The sequence below is a fragment of the Tachypleus tridentatus genome, chromosome 12 (assembly GCF_004210375.1).
Source record: "Tachypleus tridentatus isolate NWPU-2018 chromosome 12, ASM421037v1, whole genome shotgun sequence".
In the NCBI taxonomy this organism is placed as follows: Eukaryota; Metazoa; Arthropoda; class Merostomata; order Xiphosura; family Limulidae; genus Tachypleus; species Tachypleus tridentatus.
Window position 1 is genome coordinate 52,604,562 of NC_134836.1, and position 22,907 is coordinate 52,627,468.

A 22,907-nucleotide genomic window follows, 5' to 3' on the forward strand; every position below is an offset into this window, starting at 1 on the left:
AGAAGTTATAACAATAGCAGGTTGGTCAGAATACAAATAATTATAACAATGGCAGGTTGGTCAGAATACAAATAGTTATAACAATGGCAGGTTGGTCAGAATACAAATAGTTATAACAATAGCAGGGTGGTCGGAATACAAATAGTTATAACAATGGCAGATTGGTCAGAATAGAATATAAGTAGTTATAACAATGGCAGGCTGGTCAGAATACAAATAGTTATAACAATGTCAGGTTGGTCAGAATACAAGTAGTTATAACAATGGTAGGCTGGTCGGAACACAATAAGTTATAACAATGGCAGGCTGGTCGGAACACAATAAGTTATAACAATGTCAGGTTGGTCAGAATAGAAGTTATAACAATAGCAGGTTGGTCATAATACATATAATTATAACAATGGCAGGTTGGTCAGAATACAAATAGTTATAACAATGGCAGGTTGGTCAGAATACAAATAGTTATAACAATAGCAGGGTGGTCGGAATACAAATAGTTATAACAATGGCAGATTGGTCAGAATAGAATATAAGTAGTTATAACAATGGCAGGCTGGTCAGAATACAAATAGTTATAACAATGTCAGGTTGGTCAGAATACAAGTAGTTATAACAATGGTAGGCTGGTCGGAACACAATAAGTTATAACAATAGCAGGTTGGTCAGAATACAAATAATTATAACAATGGCAGGTTGGTCAGAATACAACTAGTTATAACAATGGCAGGCTGGTCGGAACACAATAAGTTATAACAATGTCAGGTTGGTCAGAATACAAGTAGTTATAACAATGGCAGGTTGGTCAGAATACAAGTAGTTATAACAATGGCAGGCTGGTCAGAATACAAGTAGTTATATCTTTGATACAAGTAGGTACATCTTTGCAGTAGACACATTATTTGTAAATTTATTTTTATTTTAAATAGAATTGCTTATTGAATCTTTACTCATCATTTTAAACTGTTTGTCTTAAACGCACCTCATGTTTATTAGTGTTGAAATTTGGTTCTTTAAGATGTGTTAGGTTACGATCACGTTCAACCCAATACTTTGCACATTCACAACGTTATCAACCAAGAATGTTTTTGATTAAATTTGTTCTCATTCTGGTGACATTTTGTTACAGTTTTATTGACCGTGTAGGAACCCAGTTTTATTAAAGTGTTGGTATCGAAATATTTTCCTCGTTTTTACATTTTTATATATATTTTTTTTGTGTGTGTAAGAAACCTTTCCTCCATAACAGTGATTTATTTCCACTCTTTGATGGAAAGTCTGTTTCGTTTTTCTTTAATCAAAAATATTGATCTAGCTTTAGTAGCAGAGGTTGATCAGAGGCTGAGATTATAGAGAGAAATAGCCTATATCTTCAAGGGAAAGGTGAGTTTGTTTCGAAGTTCGCGCAAAGCTACTCGAGGACTATCTGCTCTAACCGTCCATAATTTAACAGTGTAAGACTAGAGGGAAGGCAGCTAGTCATCACAACCCACCGCCAACTCTTGGGCAACTTTTTTACCAACGAATATTGGTAATAACATACTTAGCCATGCCGGGCCTTGTGTGTGTTATCTCCGAATTTTGTTAACGGTTCATAGAACGGCTCTAAGTTCGAGTCCAAACCTATGGCTCATACTTCTGTCGTCTCTTGACCGATTTGAGATCAAATTACAGTTTTTCTCCTAGGAGGTCAAACCCTTTAGATTGATTATTCCAGCACGTCCAGAGTCTCAAGATTAATTTACTCTAATCCGTCGTAAAAGAATTTAATTTGAGGGTAGACGGTAGAGTAATAAAATCGAATCCCAGGCGTACGTGTGTCCCACATTTCGTATTACTGGCGCACAAAAATATAGCTAATTACAAAAATCCGATATATTTATGTACTCTAATCCTGCCTAAAAGAATTTGAAATGCGCAGGTATTGAAGGTTCTCTTTTTGTCTCTATTGGAATATATAACAAGCCGTATATGTCAAAATATTTAAACAAAAATCTGTTTTAGGATAAATACATAAGTTTGTTTTGTTACTAAGCTCAAGCTACGCAACAAGGTATCTGTATTGTGCCAGACTGCGAGTATCGAAACCCAGTTTTCAACGTTAAAATTCTCCAACCGTAACGGTAAATTACTGAATTAGCCGGCCCGGCATGGCCAAGCGTGTTAAGGCGAGCGACTCGTAATCTGAAGGTCGCGGGTTCGCATCCCGGTCGCACCAAACATGCTCGCCCTTTCAGCCGTGGGGGCGTTATAATTTCACGGTCAATCCCACTGTTCGGTGGTAAAAGAGTAGCCCAAAAGTTGGCGATGTGTGGTGATGACTAGCTGCCTTCCCTCTAGTCTTACACTGCTAAATTAGGGACGGCTAGCACAGATAGCCCTCGAGTAGCTTTGTGCGAAATTCCAAAACAAACAAACAAACAAAAAATTGAATTAGCCCCCCAGTGGCTCAACGGTATGTATGCGGACTTACAACGCTAGAAACCGGGTTTCGATACCCGTGGTGGGCAGTGTACAGATAGCCCATTGTGTAGCTTTGTGCTTCATTCCAAACAACAAATTACTGAATTAATAAAAAAAAAGACAGAGTATGTTACGTTTAATAAAGTCCTGAATATATTATTAAAAATAAGTAATTTTAGTAATATTACGATTAGATATTCAGATATCTCTGAGTATAAGTGCTTAATATGCAAACAACCAAACTTAAAATTAATAACACGATTAATTTTCAAAAGGTCACGTTGGAGAGCACTATATATACTGTATATTTCTTATCGCACTTAGCCAGCTATTTGAGGGACTAGAATATATATTGAAATAAATAAATGCAAACAGATGAAAGCGTTGTTATACATCAACGGATATCAACATCTGGCAAAATATTTTACGACACAATAAAAGTTAATTAGTTTTTTCACCCTCTTCTGATACGCTGGAACTGTAAGTTTATTTGTCACAAAAAAAAAAATTGTATGCGTTTTCACTTGAGGACTTTTCACCTTTTCTGCACAAAATGTAGATTTTTTTGGCCTTTAAACTTATTAACACAATCCCTGCGGTGTCGCTGATATTAATATTTATTTAACTCATGTTATTATAAGGAATATAAAATTGAGATGTAATGATATGACGTATTTACATTCTTCGTCATAGTTGTTTTTTATGTTTTCGCTCTGTCACTCTTTTTTACTTCTACAAGTTCATAGTATTCCTCATCTGTTACTAATTGCCCAAGTATCCCGTTTGCTTAGTGATAATTTTAAGAGCTTATAATGCTAAAAGTTGGGAGTTTTATCTATGCAACATTAAGATAATTCATTCTCCAGAAGACTCAGCATTACCAGGTGGTTAAGACACTCGACTCGTAATTTGAGGGTCGTGGGTTCGAATCCCCCATTGCACCAAACACGATCGCCCTTTCAGTCGTGGGGTGTTATAAAGTGACGGTCAATTCCTCTATTCGTTGGTAAAAAAGTAGATCAAGAGTTGCCTTCCCTCTAGTCTTACATTGTTAAATTTGGGACAGATAGCTCAGATAGCCCTTGTGTATCTTTGTGCGAAATTCAAAACAAAAGAATCTTCAGATAACCACAGGCAAAGAATCAAATTAGGTTCTTGTTTCCGTATTGGTTGAATTTCAATAACAGCTTGTATTTATAGTTCGTACATATAGGAAAACTACTCCGAATGTCTACCGCTTATTCTAATTTTGATTTAAAAATCAAAGCAAAGATAGCGTGTCATCAGTGCCCTACCACCCATCATCCGCGCTTAAAGATTGCTTATAACGCAGTTACAGCTTAAAGTGAGGGAAATATTTCCTTACTTTGGAAGAATTCGATCCCTGATCACCATATCTGCAATTTAGAGTTATATCGCAGGGGGAACTCGAGACCATCCGCCGAAAATTGTGTGAAATGAGCGGCTGTATAAAACAGAAAATGCGGTTACCGATTTAACTGAAACTATGATATTATATTATCTCTTATACTGCAATTTTCCCTTTTTTATTTTTACAGAAATGAATACAAGACAACACTTTCATTTTAATGTAAATATAAACTTTAAATAATCAAGTACTCAGATATTGTAGATGTATTTATTTATTATTTGTTCTGATTAATTGTATATGACAGAGAAGAAACCCTGAAACAAAAGATTTTAAAACTGTGTAAAACATACTTGGATTTCAAGATTTTCATTTCCCATAGAACTATTTTTTTTAACTGCTCTAGCCGTCCCTAATTTAGGAGTGTAAGACAATAGGAAAGGCAGCTAGTCATCACCACCCACCGCCAACTCTTGGGCTACTTTTTTACCAACGAATAATGGGATTGACGGTCACATTTTAACGTTCTCACGGCTGAAAGAGCGAGCATGTTTGATGTGACAGGGATTCAAACCCGCAACCCTCATATTTCAAGTCGAGTGTTTTAACCACTTAGCCATGACGGACCATATAGTTTTCTATTTTTATATTAACATTCATTTTTCAGTCGACTGAAATAAATCGTCTCGCTCCTAAAGTTTGCCTTTCGTCCAACCCCTTACGGATCCTCGAATATCTCTAAAACTCCTTTTCCTAAACTACTAGACTCACCGACTTCTAACAAATATCATGGGCCCCTTTTCACCCAAACCCTCAGAGAAACAAATATTTAGCGAAAACACTTTAAAGAGGATTCCCCGGAAACGAATCGTAAACTTGGCATCGATTTATATTAGATCATGTAAATCTAACCTCTGCTAATTACTGTTCGTGACTTGTTCAAAGATATTAAATATACAACATAGCGAGAAAGATCATTAGACTAAAAAAAGTGTAAAATAGTAGTTCAGGCATTGAATTTTAATTACAGAAACTCCGTAAATATGGGCCACAGCCCGAGGGGTTCCTAATATATGTAATTCTTAACTATTTATTAAAAGAAAGCGCAGTTCCAAAGTTCTTCATAAGGCAATTATTCTTAATGATGAGAAACCCCAGTGAAATAAAAATGTATATCAGAACGGGTGGTATGGGTGTTAACACTTTTACTGATAAGCAGATAACAACTTTAACCTGAATTAGTTAACCTGAAGATGACCTCGGAAGGTCGAAACGCTCTTCTCTGTTTATCAGTTAAGTGGTAATTAATACCCATACCAGCCGTTCTGAGATACTAGGCGATTCATCATTATAAGTGTTACACGCATTCTCTCTCTCCCTTGTCTATCTATGTCTCCACACACCCTTCATAGCTTCCTCGTGTAAAAACTAATTATCTTAGTTTCCAGAAAATCATGGTGAGAGGTTATACATTATTTTGTGAATACATAATTACAAAACGGGATACGAAAAGGTTCAGCAAACAGCATGATCAAACTAAATTAGTTCGGTTTGGTTTGTTTTGAATTTCTCGTAAACCTACACGAGAGTTATATGCGCTAGCCGTCCCTAATTTAGCAGTGTAAGACTAGAGGCAAAGCAGGTAGTCATCACTACCCACCGCCAACTGTTGGGCTACTTTTTACCAACGAATAGTGGGATTTAACGTAATGTTATAACACCCTCACGGCTGAAATGGCGAGCCTGTTTGGTGTGACGGGGATTTGAACCTGCGACCATCAAACTAAATTAGAATTAGAGGTATAGTTCTTAAAATAAAGTTTAAGAATTTGTAACGTAAAACGCTGGTTCAAAACGTAGCATCATTCGTTTGCTTTTCGGTTTTATTTCGTAAGGTGGACTTAGGATTAAACAGTGCTGTAGAACACGTAACGATGTATGTATTTCCAAATAGTATTTTTCACTGCATATTTTACCGCGAATAACTGTGGATGCTAGTTTCATATTTTTATTGACAATGTCTGGTGCTTTAAATTGTATGAACCAAGTTATTTTAATGTAAAACTTTTGAATCAATAATCATATAGAAATGTACATGCGATAAAGAATCACTTACGCGAAGTAAAACAAACATTGACATTAACAATGATTGTCTACTGGATCTGTTAAAATGTTAAACTACTTGATTGCCCAAACGTTCTCCATAGATCCATTGGCTATGAGATATTCGAATGTTTGGCAGCCGTTTCAATAACATTTGGGCCCCGGCATGGCCAGGTGGGTTAAGGCGTTCGACTCGTAATCCGAGCGTCGCGTGTTCGAATCCCCGTCGCACTAAACATGCTCGCCCTTTCAGCCGTTGAGGCGTTATAAGTGACGGTCAATCCCACTATTCGTTGGTAAAATAGTAGCCTAAGATTTGGCGGTGGGTGGTGATGACTAGTCGCCTTCCTTCTAGTCTTACACTGCTAAATTAGGGACGGCTAGCGTAGATAGCCCTCGTGTAGCTTTGTGCGAAATTCAAAAACAAAAGGAAAATCAAAAAATTTCCCGTCTCTCTACATTCATTCTGATAAAAACTCTGAACCAGTTAATCAGTTCAGTAGCTAGGACACGTAAACGCGAGACTGTTAAATCACAATCTCTTAAACATCCAACTAATTTGTCTTCTATTAGATGTTTTTCTTTTCTTAAGGAACAGTTGATGAATGAACGGTTTCTTGTTTTGCACGAGTTTGTAATCACGTGGCAACTGTTAATCTCGTGGAACTAACAATAAAACAAATAAAACACATACCTAATCCACTACATGCACAAATAACTACTCTAATGTATTTGACACAAGATAAAGGGAGGCTCCAGAGAATTATTCTAATTACCTTTATCTGTCTCAAGTTTAAAAATCAAAACAAAACATGTTTCTGTGAACAGTATAAGCGCATAGCATGGTTGCCTTCACAAACACGTTTTGATACTGTGAGCCAACTGATCTCCTTACGGAATACGTGAGAGTGTTTGTTATTTTCAATCACAGAGCTAGGTAATGGGCTATCTATACGCTGCCAATCACGCGTATCGAACCCTTATTTATAGCGTCGTAAGCCATTTGACTCGCCGAGTTGGTAGGGGCTTTTTAAGTTTGGGAAAACTAATATTTCCGTACTAAATTTTGTTAAAGTTGTGTTCCACGTTTTTTTGCTAAGTTAAATGCCGTACGATTACCAAATGAAGAAAGTAGCTTAAGGAAAATTAAACTATTTTTATTACAAAGCTAATGATAAAATATTCGAAAACAAGGACAAGCACGTGTGTGTGTGTGCATCATAAAGTTTCAAGTTTTAATTAACTTCTGCAGCTGTTTCTCAACGTATAATTTAAACACAAATACGTACGATGATACCACACTCTTACACACAATTTTAGCAGGTACTAAATTATGCTTTAAAATCTTTCTAATCCTTTATCATAAGAAACAATAGTTTAGTCAGGTTGTGATCTGTGACTTTTTTATTTGACATGAAACCAACTACAGTCATCTCCAAATGATCCCCCAAAAAAATATATCTAATTATTTTGTTTCTTTCTGTGCTTTCTGACACTTGCGTAAATTTCTGTTTAAATTAATATTTTCGTGATAAATGGAGGGTTTCTTCTAAGCGTATTCGTACTAACAAGCTGGTACCAATCGAAATTTGCTTCCAATATTAACTGTTTACATCTCTAAAGCACATTTTATGTGCATCAGTCATATTATTCTACAAAAGCGCATCGGACTTTAATGTTTATTAAATTCGTCAGAATGAAATACGAAACATAGAGTCACTGACAGAATTAAACATGGTTACTTGCTTGTTTACTATTCTACCATTATATTTATGAAAGTGGGGGATATATTGTCTCCCACTAGTACAGCGTTTAGTCTACGGATTTACAAAGCTAAAATCAGGGGTTCGATTCCCCTCGGTGGACGAGCAGATAATTCCGAGGTGGCTTTTCGGAATGAAAACACACACACTTGGATTTATATATAAATCTTCTATGTAAACAGCACTTTCTTTAACAACTACTGATATTATGTCTCTAAATATAACAGAATTGTTATAAGAAAAGCTAATTGCGGCATACACAAAACAATTCATGTTCGCCCTTTCAGCCGTGGGGTCGTTATAATGTGCGATCAATCCCACTATTCGTTGATACAAAAATATCCCAAGAGTTGGCGGTGGATGGTGATGACTAGCTGCCTTCCCTCTTGCCTTACACTGCTAAATTAGGAAATGCTAGCGCAGATAGCCTTCGTGTAGCTTTCCGCGAAATTCAAAACAAACCAAACCACAAATCAATTACAATGAATTAGCACAACATTTTATTCGAAATAATTATGTAAAACGAGCTTTAGCTAAAAGCAAAGACACTTCGATATACGAGTTATGTTACTTTACTGCAACATTTTTCATAAGTTCTATTTTACTTTTTTACAATTTTGTAAGCTTAATTAGAGTGAAGCGTTGCATTTTATAACTGAGAAATCGTGTGTAATATACATACGCCTATGTTGTTTTCATGTTATGTATTTGTTTACCAGCTCTCAGATATAAAATAGCTTGTCATAAAAGGCTTGACGTCGTTAGTGTAAATGTCATAATACTGAGACTGGATTTATACTTGAATATATCCGCAGTGTGTTGGTCTACCGACACCTCATGAGACATCAGCTCCACAGGAACTTTACGGTCATGTTGACCGGTATAGATTGCCTGACGCCTCTGGTTGTTATTTATACTGACTAACTGTAAACAAAACAGTAGCTTGGTTACGTGAAAATTAATTACCTTAGGACTCGCTATCCGCTCCAGTTTCACGCTTGTTGTGGTAAGTTCAACAATCATATCCGAACTCCAGTAATTGTGTTGGAAAATACGTAATTGTTTTCAATGATTCATGTTTTCCAACATAAATACACTAATATTCGTTTCTCTCAGACCTGTGCATACTGTGAATTTATTGTTATTTGAAATATTTTGCTCTGTGCTTATAAGGCTATCAAGTAAGTGCTGTACAGTATTAAATTTATAAAAATAATAAACATTTTTAAGTATAGAAATGAAAATATTGCATAAGCTGAAAACCATTTCATCTGATACAACTTTGTATTTTGATTTTGGTTTTAAAGTGAAAAGAAAAAGACGAAAGCATTGAATAAGTGAAACTTAAAGTTTCTATAAAACTAAACATGGTTATCTAAAAACATTTCTATGATCTGTCTATAAAACATCCTTAAACGTTTCGGTGTATTCGTATGGGAAAAATTGTAGAATTTTTTATATTTATATGTTATTATGTTATTTATATATTTTTCTCATACACTTTCACCTCCCTACATTGCTAACTTTTACACTGCTCATGTGAAGAGATATCTTAATGCTAAAACTTTACATGTATAACAATGCGAATGCAAAACTTAATTACAATGTTAAGTATTCCACTTCATAGAGCTCTTGACAATGTTTAAAAGTTTGGAGGTCAATAAACCTCTGTATATATTATATACACGTAAAGTAATGGTAATAAAAATATCTGTTTTCTACTTAACTGGTATTTGCCTATTTTAAAATGGTTATAAAATTACACGTTACGTTAATATCCTAATTATCTTCTTTTATTTAGTTCACACATTGTCACTTCCTTGTTGTAATGAAGCCAACAACTGAGGCTGATAATCACATAGAGTTACATTTATCTCGTCTTCAATAACGTGTGAACTTTGTCCTTTCCTTACACTTTTATTCCTACGCTTGTTTGTTTTGCTTCTTGAATTTCGCATAAAGCTATTCGAGGGCTATCTGTGCTAACCGTTCCTAATTTTGCAGTGTAAGACCAGAGGGAAGGCAGCTAGTCATCACCAGCCACCGCCAACTCTTGGGCTACTCTTTTACCAACAAATAGTGGAATTTATAGTAACATTATAACGCCCTCCACGACTGAAAGGGCGAGAATATTTGGTGTGACGGGGATTCGAACCCGTAACCCTCAGACTGCGAGTCGAACGCCTCAACCCACCTGGCCTAGGGACGGCTGGCGCAGATAGCCCTCGAGTAGCTTTGCCCGAAATTCAAAAAAGAAATAAACAATAAAGGTGTAAGACACGTTATAAAGTAATGAGTAAATAAAATAAATGTAACTTTCTTTTCAGTCGTGATAAGGTAAAATATGTACTTTTATTTACATAATTCTTCATGTGCATAGGTTGAGAATCAAGATGAAATGTTTTAATTTTGTTAATGTTGACTTAAGTGTATGTAGATAAAAGCTTAAAAAAAAAAAAAACTCATAGCTGTTAAATACACGACTTATTGTTTTGATACACAATAAAACTTAACAAGCTGTTTTGGATATTTATAATTCTCACTCCATATTAGACGACACTTTTAAGGCCCGTCATGGCCAGGTGGTTAAGACGCTCGTCTCGTAATTTGTGGGTCGCGGGTTCGAATCCCCCTCACACCAAACATGCTTGCCCTTTCAGCCGTAAGGGCAACGTGACGGTCAATCCACTAGTCGTTGGTAAAAGACAACCCAAGAGTTGGCGGTGGGGGGTAATGACTAGCTGCCTTCCCTCTAGTCTAACACTGCTAAATTAGGGACAGATAGCGCAGATAGCCGTTGTGTAGCTTTGTGCGAAGTTCAAAAACAAACAATTAAACAACTCATTTTTCTAGACTATCTATATACCATATTTCTTGTATACACATTATTTTTTTGGTTAATTAGTCCTTAATAGCTTATAAATGTCATATATATTAAAATTAATTGCAATAATTACTGTTGGGGATTATGATATATTTATACAAACAACATGGATTATTTCGTATAATTAATTTTTGGTTAGTTCTTTATGCTGAGTGTAGAAAGAGGTAAACATGTATCATCATTTAGTGTGGCGCATTGTGCGAAGGCTTTCGATAAAGTAAACGTCATAAAGGAAATCAGTAAGTGATATGCGTATATAACGAATTTCCTACCTTGTATATATAATATTGATATCGTCAGAAAATATAATTAGTTAATTTCGATTTTATCATGGTAGAAATATGTGTCGTAGAAAGTTTTTAATACTACGTTAGTTTGCTCTCTCTAGTAGGTGACGCTTTTTCTGCCCACATGGATATTTCAACATTGAACAATGTATCCGAGTTGAACGGATTAGTATTTGAATATCATTTGCTCACCTATTATAACGTTAACCAAAAGTCGCAGTTTACCAATGCTTCCAGAGATAAAAAATCACGAGATAACGCCGCCCACTGGACAAATAAAGCGAGTTTACATTTTAGATCCAAGCACGTTTTTATAGTTCAGATTGTTTGTTTGTAGTAAAGCATAAATCTACACAATGGGTATCGAAATTCAGTTTCTAGCGTTGTAAGTCCACTGTGCTACTGGAAATTTTCTTAGATTAGTTCTCTACTAGTCAATTCATAGGCAAGACCTGCTTTCTTTCTAAGATCATTGTTTTTCAATCTGGAGCACTTTACAACGGGACAGGGAGAGAAGACTGTAGAACAAAACAATATATATAAAGAAAACTACATGGTTGTCAAGAGTAGGTTTATCAACTCGTTCTCATTTATTGTCACAATATTTATCATGTTTATTTACAGTATATCCAGCTTTGTTCTTTTCAAACTTGACAATCTCAGTAGAATTCATTTTCTTACAATAACCTTCATAAGCTCCTGGGCGAACTCCACTGTTACTAAAAAACATTTGTCGGGAAAAATATTTTGTTTGTATGGTTGTTTTTGAATTTCGGGATAAACTACACGAGGGTTATCTGCTCTAGCCGCCCCTAACTTAGCAGCGTAAGACTAGAGGGAAGGCAGCTAGTCATCACCACCCACCAACTCTTGGACAACTCTTTTAGGAACGGAAAGTGGGATTGAGCGTAACGTTATAATCCCCCTTTGGCTGAAAGAACGATCATGTTTGGTGTGACGGGGATTCGAACCTGCGGTCCTAAAATTACGAGTCGAATGCCTTAACACCCTGGCCACACCGGGCCCCGGGAAAAAAGGTTTCGCTTACGAACACCAAAGGTATTTCTGAGGGTAAATTGTTGAAATATATTTTCCTAGATCATCATAGTAACCTAGATGATTTGTTTCATTAACTTCTTGATCATAAAACGATTGTGGGAATTCTCTGTATAAATGAATTTCGCGATTTCAGTGCTTACAGTAATTCAAATAAACAGTTACCATTAAAACTGTAATTGCAATTTGATGTTTCAGATATGAAACAAACGACTGAGTTACTTTGTTACAAACGTTTAACACTTCTTTCTCTATTCTTATGTCTAACGAAGGTTTGTTTTAATATTAGGGATACGGGCGTAGCAGCCAGAAAATAGAAGTGACAATTGGTGTTACAAGCGAGTTATTTCACTTTTCTTTGTTTTAGTCATTATTGTGAGATGACAATCGAATCAATAATATGCTTATGGAATTATTTGCTCTGTTACCTATCCGTAAATTCGTACAAATACACTACAAATACACAATTTTCTTGGTTCTATGTTTAAAAAGGTAAAAGTAGAAATCTGCGTGAGAAATTAGGCGTAGTTGTTGTTGAAAGAGATAATGAACAAATTTTGTAAATTAAACATCCAAGAACATAGCTACAGAGATATTTATTTTTAGTGTATATATACTATTGTAGATACAACGTTTTAGGCAATTCCCTTCTTCAGGTATCACTAACTGAACAGTAAATCCGTAAACGAAAACATTTTAAATCGGATGTCTCGTGATAATGCAACACATGGACGTGTATAACAACGCTTACAAACAATTGAAACAATAGAAAGTTATACATATATGTATACATAATTCATTTTAAACAAAAACAAGCTGAAGAGAAGAAAAAAACGTTGCACCTATTAAAGAATCTCCAAAAATGTACGATTTAAAATGTACCCAAGGTTTTGGAGGTGTCTGCGAAAGTGGAGCTCACATTTCTAATTCTACTGGATAAATTGTGCTAATAACACTATTTATTTCAGGGTTATTTACACTAATTAAATAATCGTTACGTATGAGTAAGTTAAAGCAAATATATCTGAGTTTGTGGAATATTCAATAAACCTGTTCTCATAAAAGTAAAAATATAAATTTGCAATAGAAGTAGAACAGTCATTACTTGTTTAAGTGTGTGTTTTCTTATAACAAAGCCACAACGGGCGATCTGCTCAGCCCACCACGGGGAATCGAATCCCTGATTTTAGCGTTGTAAATCCGGAGACATACCGCTGTACTAACGGGGTGCACTCCTTTAAGAACCTGGTTATTGAAAATATACAATTACTATAAGCACAATCTTAATACGACTTTAGAGGATAAGAGAACTGTTCTATTAATGCATCTGTAACAAAAATTAAATCTTTTAATGAAACTGTGATGTACAGTGTGGTAAATGAAATGTTTCAATGTTGTTCACTTATTCACAATTTCTTTGATATTCTAAAATTGATTGATTTTATTTTATTATCTGAAAAGTACGCTTCTTATTATTAACACTTATATTTTTAATTTTATCAAATAAAATATTAAGTAATTTATTTTAATAAAATAGCCGGTTGTTTAATAATTATTTTTATTCAGCTAGATATAAATCTAAATTCAATCGGAGAATTGTGGAGTTTAAGAGTAACTTGTAGAATAGGTAAATCTACAGAGGAATTTGTTTTAGGATAAAGGAATCACCCTCCCACAACTATTTACAGGAAGTAAAGGGTGACATAGATATGGAACGTTGTGAGCTAGAGTACCCACATCTTGCTCTCCAAATTTCTCTTTCTTTGATTATTTTATTATTATTCATTTGAAACTGGCGAACAGAAGTTAAGATTGATAGAGGGTATATCCCCACCGCAAAGTGGGTCCTACTTCTTCAGTCACCTCCAAGACCTAGGGTACATTCTATATCCGACATTATAGCTATACCTGGAGTACCCTTCAATTGATGCAACATTTTTTATTTATTTAACTTTTGGTTCAGCTTATTTTTGATTATAACAAGTAACATTAGTCAGAGGTTTGGGCGAGAGAGAGAGAGACATACACGTAATAGATAGATACATAATTCACTGTATAAAACCATTTAACTGTGAGTAAAACTAGAACGAAAAATATTATAAGAAACTAAAAGACCATTTAAATCAATGGGTTGGAAAGTTTCCAGGTCAAAAAATTATTTTGTAATTATTTATGTTTCCTTGTAATTTGTGTTTATGTTTGTGTGTATGGTCTTTCTTTAAAACAAGTATTTTGAAATGATGAATGGTATGATTGTGCAAGCGTCAAGCCACAGGTTTATCTTCGACACAATTTGTTATGTCTCTAAGGTGTTCTCCGTACGTTCTGCTAATAAGTTACCGGTTTTTCCTGTGTATACTTTTGCACAATATGGACAAACAATAGAAATAAGATGCATTTTAATACGCAGATTTTTATTTCTAATTTAGTTTACATCGAATCAGCTTCAAATTTTCCTGATTCAATTAGTCAGAGTTTGTTCAGATAGTTATCTTTATCTAATCTCGAATTGAATTTTTAGTGAGAATGTTGATTTAAATAAATTGGATGGGTTTTGTTTGTTTCTTTTGTTTTATGAATTTCGCGCAAAGCTACTCGAGGGCTATCTGCGCTAGCCGTCCCTAATTTAGCAGTGTCAGACTAGAGGGAAGGCAGCTAGTCATCACTACCCACCGCCAACTCTTGGGCTACCCTTTTGCCAACGAATAGTGGGACTGACCGTCACATTATAACGCCCCCACAGCTGAAAGGGCGAGCATGTTTGGTGCGACCGGGATTCGAACCTGCGACCCTCGGATTACGAGTCGAACCCTTAACACACTTGGCCATGCCGGGCCTAAAATTCAAGTAAATCAGGAAACAACTTTTTCTGTTTTCCAACGGAATTGAAAGCTATCGTCATACAGTAGTTTAAGAATAAATAGAATTTTCGTTTTTATTCACGTTTAAAAGTTTCCACGAATTACAAAGATGGAAATTTATAAGTTAACTGTCTCAAACTTAAAAGTATATTCAATGGAATACGTGTAAACAGAATGTTTGTATAATTTTAAAGAAGCAAAAATTTAAATTATAAATGTATAGCCAGTTCCAACAAATTATGTCAACAGAAAAAAACGAAACAATATTTCCTCTTTTTTCAAAAGAACCATTAAAATGCATCGCTAATGGAGTTGAGGTTTAACTTTCAAGGGAATTACTGTAGCAAAGGAAACGCTTTAGTGCAAAATCTACAGCAATATCTCAGTAATGTTTCTCTTTCTACTACAGGAAGTTAAAGTAATTCTATTTACCTCTCATACATATGTTGTCAACGCTATAAGGCTATGCGTTTTCGAAAACATACATTTCTGTTTGTCTGTTTTTCGCGCAAAGCTTTATGAGGCCTATCTGCACTACCTGCCCCTAATTTAGCAGTGTAAGACTAGAGGGAACGCAACTAGTCATCACCACCCACCACCACCACCACCAACTCTTTGTCTAATCTTTTACCAACCAATAGCGAGATTGACCGTCACATTATAATGCCCCCACGGCTGAAAGGGCAAGCATGTTTGGTGCCACCTGGATTCTAACCCGCGACCCTCAGATTATGAGTCGAACGCCTTAACCCACCTGGCTATGCCGGGCCTCAACGTTTATTATTGTCCACTACCTTCTCATATTTTACAGATTGTCAGCCATGTGATGATTGAATGACAAGATATTTAAAGTTGATACATATTAGTTATAATAAAACCACAAAACCCACCTTAGAACTCACGAGAACCACCGTTTCAGAGAATATAGAGCATAATTAAGCCACATAGGTCGATATAGCAGGCTTTCCGTATGGAAAATAACGCGGTAAAATTTTGTTATTGACGCGCCCACCAATAATCTCAAACATTCCGGAAATGTTTTAAGTCTGAAAAGCATTAAAGCTGACTCTAGCTGTTACGTCCTAAGCCTCCCCCCCCCGCCATAACGTGCGACGCACCAGCTTCCATAACGTGCGACATTTCGCATTACAAGCACTTGCCAACTACAGCTACCATTTTCCACACACACTGCCAACCCCTGGTGTAGTATATAGAAGTATGTAAAAAACACTGCTCGATAAACTGACAGTTTCAGTAAATTTTGACTTATAAAGTGAAATACACTTCCATATTCTAGCAACAGAGAAAGCAAAAAAAAAACATTATATATTAACGATTTTGCGAGACACTCACTAACCAATAAGGGGGTATTCCTTAAATCCCAAAACTACAGGGATTTCCAAATAAATAAAAATCGGTTACGTATTCAATCGAGTGTCGTGATTTTTGACCAAACTGTACACACAAAGGAAAATGAATACGTAGAATTTCCAAACCCCGTAGTTTTTAATTAACTTTAAACAGTGAAAACTGTTCTGCCCCTTAAAATATCTATACTTTATACTTTAATTTCCATAACGTTGTAAGGTGGTTAGAAGAGATTCCTGTTAAAAGTTTCATTAGCAATATAAAAGTCAAGCTACTTTAACTAATGTGTTTTTGTCTAATAAGTATGTGTGCGTAATGTTATAAGAACAATCGATTAATGGCTTAACTTTTCCTTACAGATACTCACTGGACTGTCTCTCTCAACCCTTTATTTATTGTCTTCAGTGGCATAGTTGGCGGACTGGTACTAATAGCTATCTTGATTGTATGTGTGTTAAAATTTCGTGCAAAGCATGGTAAGTAAGAAAAAAAATCACTTCTCGCATTTGTTCCTCTTCTGATATTTTCTGTAGCTGAACAAACTTAAGTTATGATGTAATTAATAACATGTAAAAAATATGCAGTAAAAACAACGAATAAAATAACACGATAGAATAATCGAAACTAAGTACCAATTTAGTACCAAATTAAATTGGGGACCAACAAACAACTCGTGTTTTCTTTGGTAATTCTCCTATTTATATTCATACTGCTTTAGGTTGTTTGTTTTTTCATCAGACAATCAGGAACTGAAATGAATTAATAAAGCATTTCAACGATAATTATAAGTTTCTGAATACATATCTAATAGGTAGATGAGCACTATTTTACTGAACTTGTTGCGTAAAAGATGTACTTCTACTTGACACATTAGATTACAATTACACTAAACTAAAGCAAATTACAAACGTTTACTCCACTCTTAAAAATTAAAAGTTGAATTATCTTATAAAAAATGGCCCGGCATGTCCTGCTGGTTAGGGCACTCGACTCGTAATCCGAGGGTCGCGGGTTCGAATCCCGGTCGCACCAAACATGCTCGTCCTTTTAACCATGTGGGCGTTATAATGTGACGGTCAATCTCACTATTCATTGGTAAAAGAGTAGTCCAAGAGTTGGCGGTGGGTGGTAGTGGGTAGCTGACTTCCCTCTAGTCTTAAACCACTAAATGATGGACGGCTAGCGCAGATAGCCCTGGAGTAGCTTTGCGAGAAATTCGAAAGAAACCAAAGCAACCTGATGAAAAAGCGATGTTTTGATAATCATATATATCCTTTGTTGGGATAATACATTGCTGCACTCACACATTCTGGACTTACGACGAAGCTTGGAAATACAAGAGTTCCCATTAGTTTTAATCATAGTATTCACATTATCATACGCGCATTATTATATAAAAGTGTTATCTGCTGTGATAAGCAGAGGTGTTTAACGAATTAAAGACTGTCAGAGCCATTTATATTTGGATACCAGATTAATAGAGAGACCATAAGCAGTTCCTTTTGCAAATCTAGGCTATTACTGAGAATGGTTTTAATTCGCTCACAAATAGCCTCTTCTATAAACTAGACATCTCGGGAACGATGACGAAAGTGTTCTATATAATCACACCTATCTAAACAAAATGAATGCTGGAAATCGCTAGTCTAAAGCCCACGGATGCAACGCGGGAACTGGAAAAGTATATCTGGAGCTATTAGCTGAGACAAGACTATAGAACAGCTCATTCAGACTTTTATTAGCACCATCAGGATAGGTAGTAATGGTATGACTGTATCTATACCCTTCACACGTAAAACTTTTATTCATATCTATAACAATGATTGATATTTTGTGGAAGCAAGGGGTGAAACTTGTGTCTTATGCAAGCGTGTTAACACCGCTTTTGTTTCCATGACGATTTAGTTTCTGTGTAGGTGAGTCACCAAGGAGAATAATCATTCTACTGTGTCTCTGGAAATGTATTTACTGCTTTATGATATATCGAAATAATAAACGTTCCTGTTTATCAATTACTAGATGTGAAAGGAGTTACGTTAAACAATGTTCTATATAAGTCGAAGGATGCACATTAAACAATAGTCTATAGAAGTCGTAGAGAGTAGCTAGCATTAAAATTTAATTAAATAAACAATAATCTATAGAAGTCGTGTAGAGTAGTTAGTATTAGATTTTAATTTAATAAACAATAGTCTATAGAAGTCGTGTAGAGTAGCTAGTATTAGGCCCTAATTTAATAAACAATAGTCTATAGAAGTCGTGTAGAGTAGTTAGCATTAGGCTTTAATTAAATAAATAATAATCTATAGAAGTCGTGTAGAGTAGTTGGTATTACATTTTAATTTAATAAACAATAGTCTATAGAAGTTGTGTAGAGTAGCTAGTATTAGGCCCTAATTTAATAAACGACAGTCTATAGAAGTCGTGTTGTGTAGCTAGCATTAGGCTTTAATTTAATAAACAATAGTCTATAGAAGTCGTGTAGAGTAGCTAGCAGTAGGATTTAATTAAATAAACAACAGTCTATAGAAGTCGTGTAGTGTAGTTAGCATTAGGATTTAATTAAATAAACAATAATCTATAGAAGTCGTGTAGAGTAGTTAGTATTAGATTTTAATTTAATAAACAATAGTCTATAGAAGTCGTGTAGAGTAGCTAGTATTAGGCCCTAATTTAATAAACAATAGTCTATAGAAGTCGTGTAGAGTAGTTAGCATTAGGCTTTAATTAAATAAATAATAGTCTATAGAAGTCGTGTAGAGTAGTTGGTATTAGATTTTAATTTAATAAACAATAGTCTATAGAAGTTGTGTAGAGTAGATAGCATTAGGCTTTAATTAAATAAACAACAGTCTATAGAAGTCGTGTAGAGTAGTTGGCATTAGGCTTTAATTAAATAAACAATAGTCTATAGAAGTCGTGTAGAGTAGCTAGTATTAGGCCCTAATTTAATAAACAATAGTCTATAGAAGTCGTGTAGAGTAGTTAGCATTAGGCTTTAATTAAATAAATAATAGTCTATAGAAGTCGTGTAGAGTAGTTAGTATTAGATTTTAATTTAATAAACAATAGTCTATAGAAGTTGTGTAGAGTAACTAGTATTAGGCCCTAATTTAATAAACAACAGTCTATAGAAGTCGTGTTGTGTAGCTAGCATTAGGCTTTAATTAAATAAATAATAGTCTATAGAAGTCGTGTAGTGTAGTTAGCATTAGGATTTAATTAAATAAGCAATAATCTATAGAAGTCGTGTAGAGTAGTTAGTATTAGATTTTAATTTAATAAACAATAATCTATAGAAGTCGTGTAGAGTAGCTAGTATTAGGCCCTAATTTAATAAACAATAGTCTATAGAAGTCGTGTAGAGTAGCTAGTATTAGGCCCTAATTTAATAAACAATAGTCTATAGAAGTCGTGTAGAGTAGTTAGCATTAGGCTTTAATTAAATAAATAATAGTCTATAGAAGTCGTGTAGAGTAGTTGGTATTAGATTTTAATTTAATAAACAATAGTCTATAGAAGTTGTGTAGAGTAGCTAGCATTAGGCTTTAATTAAATAAACAACAGTCTATAGAAGACGTGTAGAGTAGTTAGCATTAGGCTTTAATTAAATAAATAATAGTCTATAGAAGTCGTGTAGAGTAGCTAGTATTATGCTTTAATTTAATAAACAACAGTCTATAGAAGACGTGTAGAGTAGCTAGCATTAGGCTTTAATTAAATAAATAATAGTCTATAGAAGTCGTGTAGAGTAGTTAGCATTAGGCTTTAATTAAATAAACAATAGTCTATAGAAGTCGTGTAGAGTAGTTGGTATTAGATTTTAATTTAATAAACAATAGTCTATAGAAGTCGTGTAGAGTAGCTAGCATTAGGCTTTAATTAAATAAACAATAGTCTATAGAAGTCGTGTAGAGTAGTTAGCATTAGGCTTTAATTAAATAAACAATAGTCTATAGAAGTCGTGTAGAGTAGTTAGTATTAGATTTTAATTTAATAAACAATAGTCTATAGAAGTTGTGTAGAGTAGCTAGTATTAGGCCCTAATTTAATAAACAATAGTCTATAGAAGTCGTGTAGAGTAGCTAGCATTAGGCTTTAATTTAATAAACAATAGTCTATAGAAGTCGTGTAGAGTAGCTAGCAGTAGGATTTAATTAAATAAACAACAGTCTATAGAAGTCGTGTAGTGTAGTTAGCATTAGGATTTAATTAAATAAACAATAATCTATAGAAGTCGTGTAGAGTAGTTAGTATTAGATTTTAAGTTAATAAACAATAGTCTATAGAAGTCGTGTAGAGTAGCTAGTATTAGGCCCTAATTTAATAAACAACAGTCTATAGAAGTCGTGTAGAGTAGTTAGCAGTAGGATTTAATTAAATAAACAACAGTCTATAGAAGTCGTGTAGTGTAGTTAGTATTAGGCCCTAATTTAATAAAGAACATTCTATAGAAGTCGTGTAGTGTAGCTAGCATTAGGCTTTAATTAAATAAACAATAGTCTATAGAAGTCGTGTAGTGTAGTTAGTATTAGGCTTTAATTAAATAAACAATAGTCTATAGAAGTCGTGTAGAGTAGCTAGTATTATGCATTAATTAAATAAACAATAGTCTATAGAAGTCGTGTAGAGTAGCTAGCATTATGCTTTAATTTAATAAACAATAGTCTATAGAGTCGTGTAGAGTAGCTAGTATTATGCATTAATTTAATAAACAATAGTCTATAGAAGTTGTGTAGAGTAGCTAGCATTATGCTTTAATTTAATAAACAATAGTCTATAAAAGTTGTGTAGAGTAGTTAGCAGTAGGCCCTAATTTAATAAACAATAGTCCATAGAAGTCATGTACAGTACATAGCGTTAGAATTTAATTTAATAAACAATAGCCTATAGAAGTTGTGTACAGTGAGTAACTTGCATTAGGCTTAAAGGCCCGGCATGGACAGGTGTGCTAAGGCTTAATCTGAAGGTCGCGGGGTGGAATCCCTATCGCACGAAACATGCTCGCACTTTCAGTCGTGGGAGCGTTATAATGTGACCGTCAATCCTACTATTTATTAGTAAACGAGTAGCCCAAGAGTTGGCGGTAGATGGTGATGACTAGCTGCATTCCCTGTAGTCTTACACTGCAAAATTAGGGACGACTAGCACAAATAGTGCTTGTGCAGTTTTGCGCGAAATTCAAAAACAAACAAACAATTAGGTTTTAATTCAAATGCAAATAATTATTCTTAGATCTTCATGGTTACACGTGAAAGTGGACGTCTTAACTCACCGCTCGCCTTCAGAGAGTTAGGTATGTACAAACTTAGGAATGGAAAATATATTCTTCACTCTTAACTAGCTACTCGACCTCTGGGAACTGGAATTGCACTAATTTTGAAATGGAAAAATGTATTATTCAGTCTTTACTTGTTACACAACCTCTGGGTGTTACGAATTGCACGAATTTTTGAATAGGAAAGGTAATTTTTTCAGCTGTCCTCAATTCGTAAAATATATGTATAGTGAGTGAATGTAGATACTATGTCAATGCTAATAGGTTTGATGTCCTAGTTATGTTTCAAATGTCCTAATTATAGTTAAAATAGTAATCGTAGTTATGCCTATAATATAGTAGAAAAAAAAACGTACATTAATAATAATATAACCGAAAGTAAAATAAGTTTTAAAACAACTCAGTTTATAGTTTTACATATATGTAATTATATACAATTTAAAACAATAAAAACAACTAAAATTAATATATATGGTAATGCCACACTGAATCGATGCTTTCGATGAATCGTAATTAACAAAATCAGAAAAACACATGTAACAGACAAGTTGAAGTAGAAAACACTAATGTATGTTTTCGTAACAGCTGCATTTCTAGAAGCAGGACTAAGAAAACAGTTGGTCTGCATTACCTCTCCGGTTTTACTTCTGTTCTTAAGCATCATAAAATTGAAACCTAAATTAGAAACACATGTTGTAAGAGGACCGCGTTCCACGTGTAGCTTGTCATACCACCTTCAATCATTTGTAGATAGACGGCTGCTTCTAATGAAACCATAGAAGCGTGATATTACTTCGTTTTTACGTTTTATTTCGATCAAACTGATATTCTTACAATCATAATATAAAAGAAAAGTCATCTATAATTTATTAACCCATTTGTTTTTTTATGGAAAACTTAAAATGCAAAATAAACCCATTTTAAATACAAATATGGTTTGGCCTTACATTTGCATATCCAGAAAAATGTAAAAAAAAAATATTTCTTCAAACCACTGATAACTCATGAAATCGTTTATTACCATAAAGAAAACTACCATGAAGTTAAACAGGTAGCATTTACGTATATTGACGTAACGTTCTACAGTTTTAGTCGTTCTGGGCACAACGCATAATTCATTTCATATTTAAATTATTTTGAATACAATATTTTTTCCTATATATACCAAGACAATCATTATACTTTTAACCAAAAATAAATAACGCGAGTGGAGTCTTTTTGTTAACATTATTTGTTCATTGTACATAATCATGGATGTCTCTTCCTCTCCTCTGGAAATAAAAATACGAATATTTAGTTTTAGCCTGAACGTTGTGCACCTATTAAGGTAAGTCTGTGCAATTCCATTTACCAGTTTTGCAATTAATTCAGCCTGAATCTACTTCCCTGAGGCAATTACCTACTTATTTTTGGTCGTAAATACATACATATATTATTTGAAAGCATTTTGCATTAATGGTGAAGGGGAAATATAATCC

At 34.4% G+C, this 22,907-nt stretch overlaps 1 protein-coding gene across 7 annotated transcripts in view; it reads left to right on the forward strand.

The window, feature by feature from the left end:
* Positions 1–22,907, forward strand: part of LOC143233333 (B-cell receptor CD22-like) — a 173,624-nt gene that overhangs the window by 139,649 nt on the left and 11,068 nt on the right. For all 7 annotated transcript variants that reach the window (XM_076469478.1, XM_076469477.1, XM_076469476.1 and 4 more), the window contains one exon: positions 16,511–16,627. In XM_076469478.1, coding sequence (XP_076325593.1) covers positions 16,511–16,627 — 117 coding nt within the window. The remainder of the gene's footprint in view (positions 1–16,510; positions 16,628–22,907) is intronic.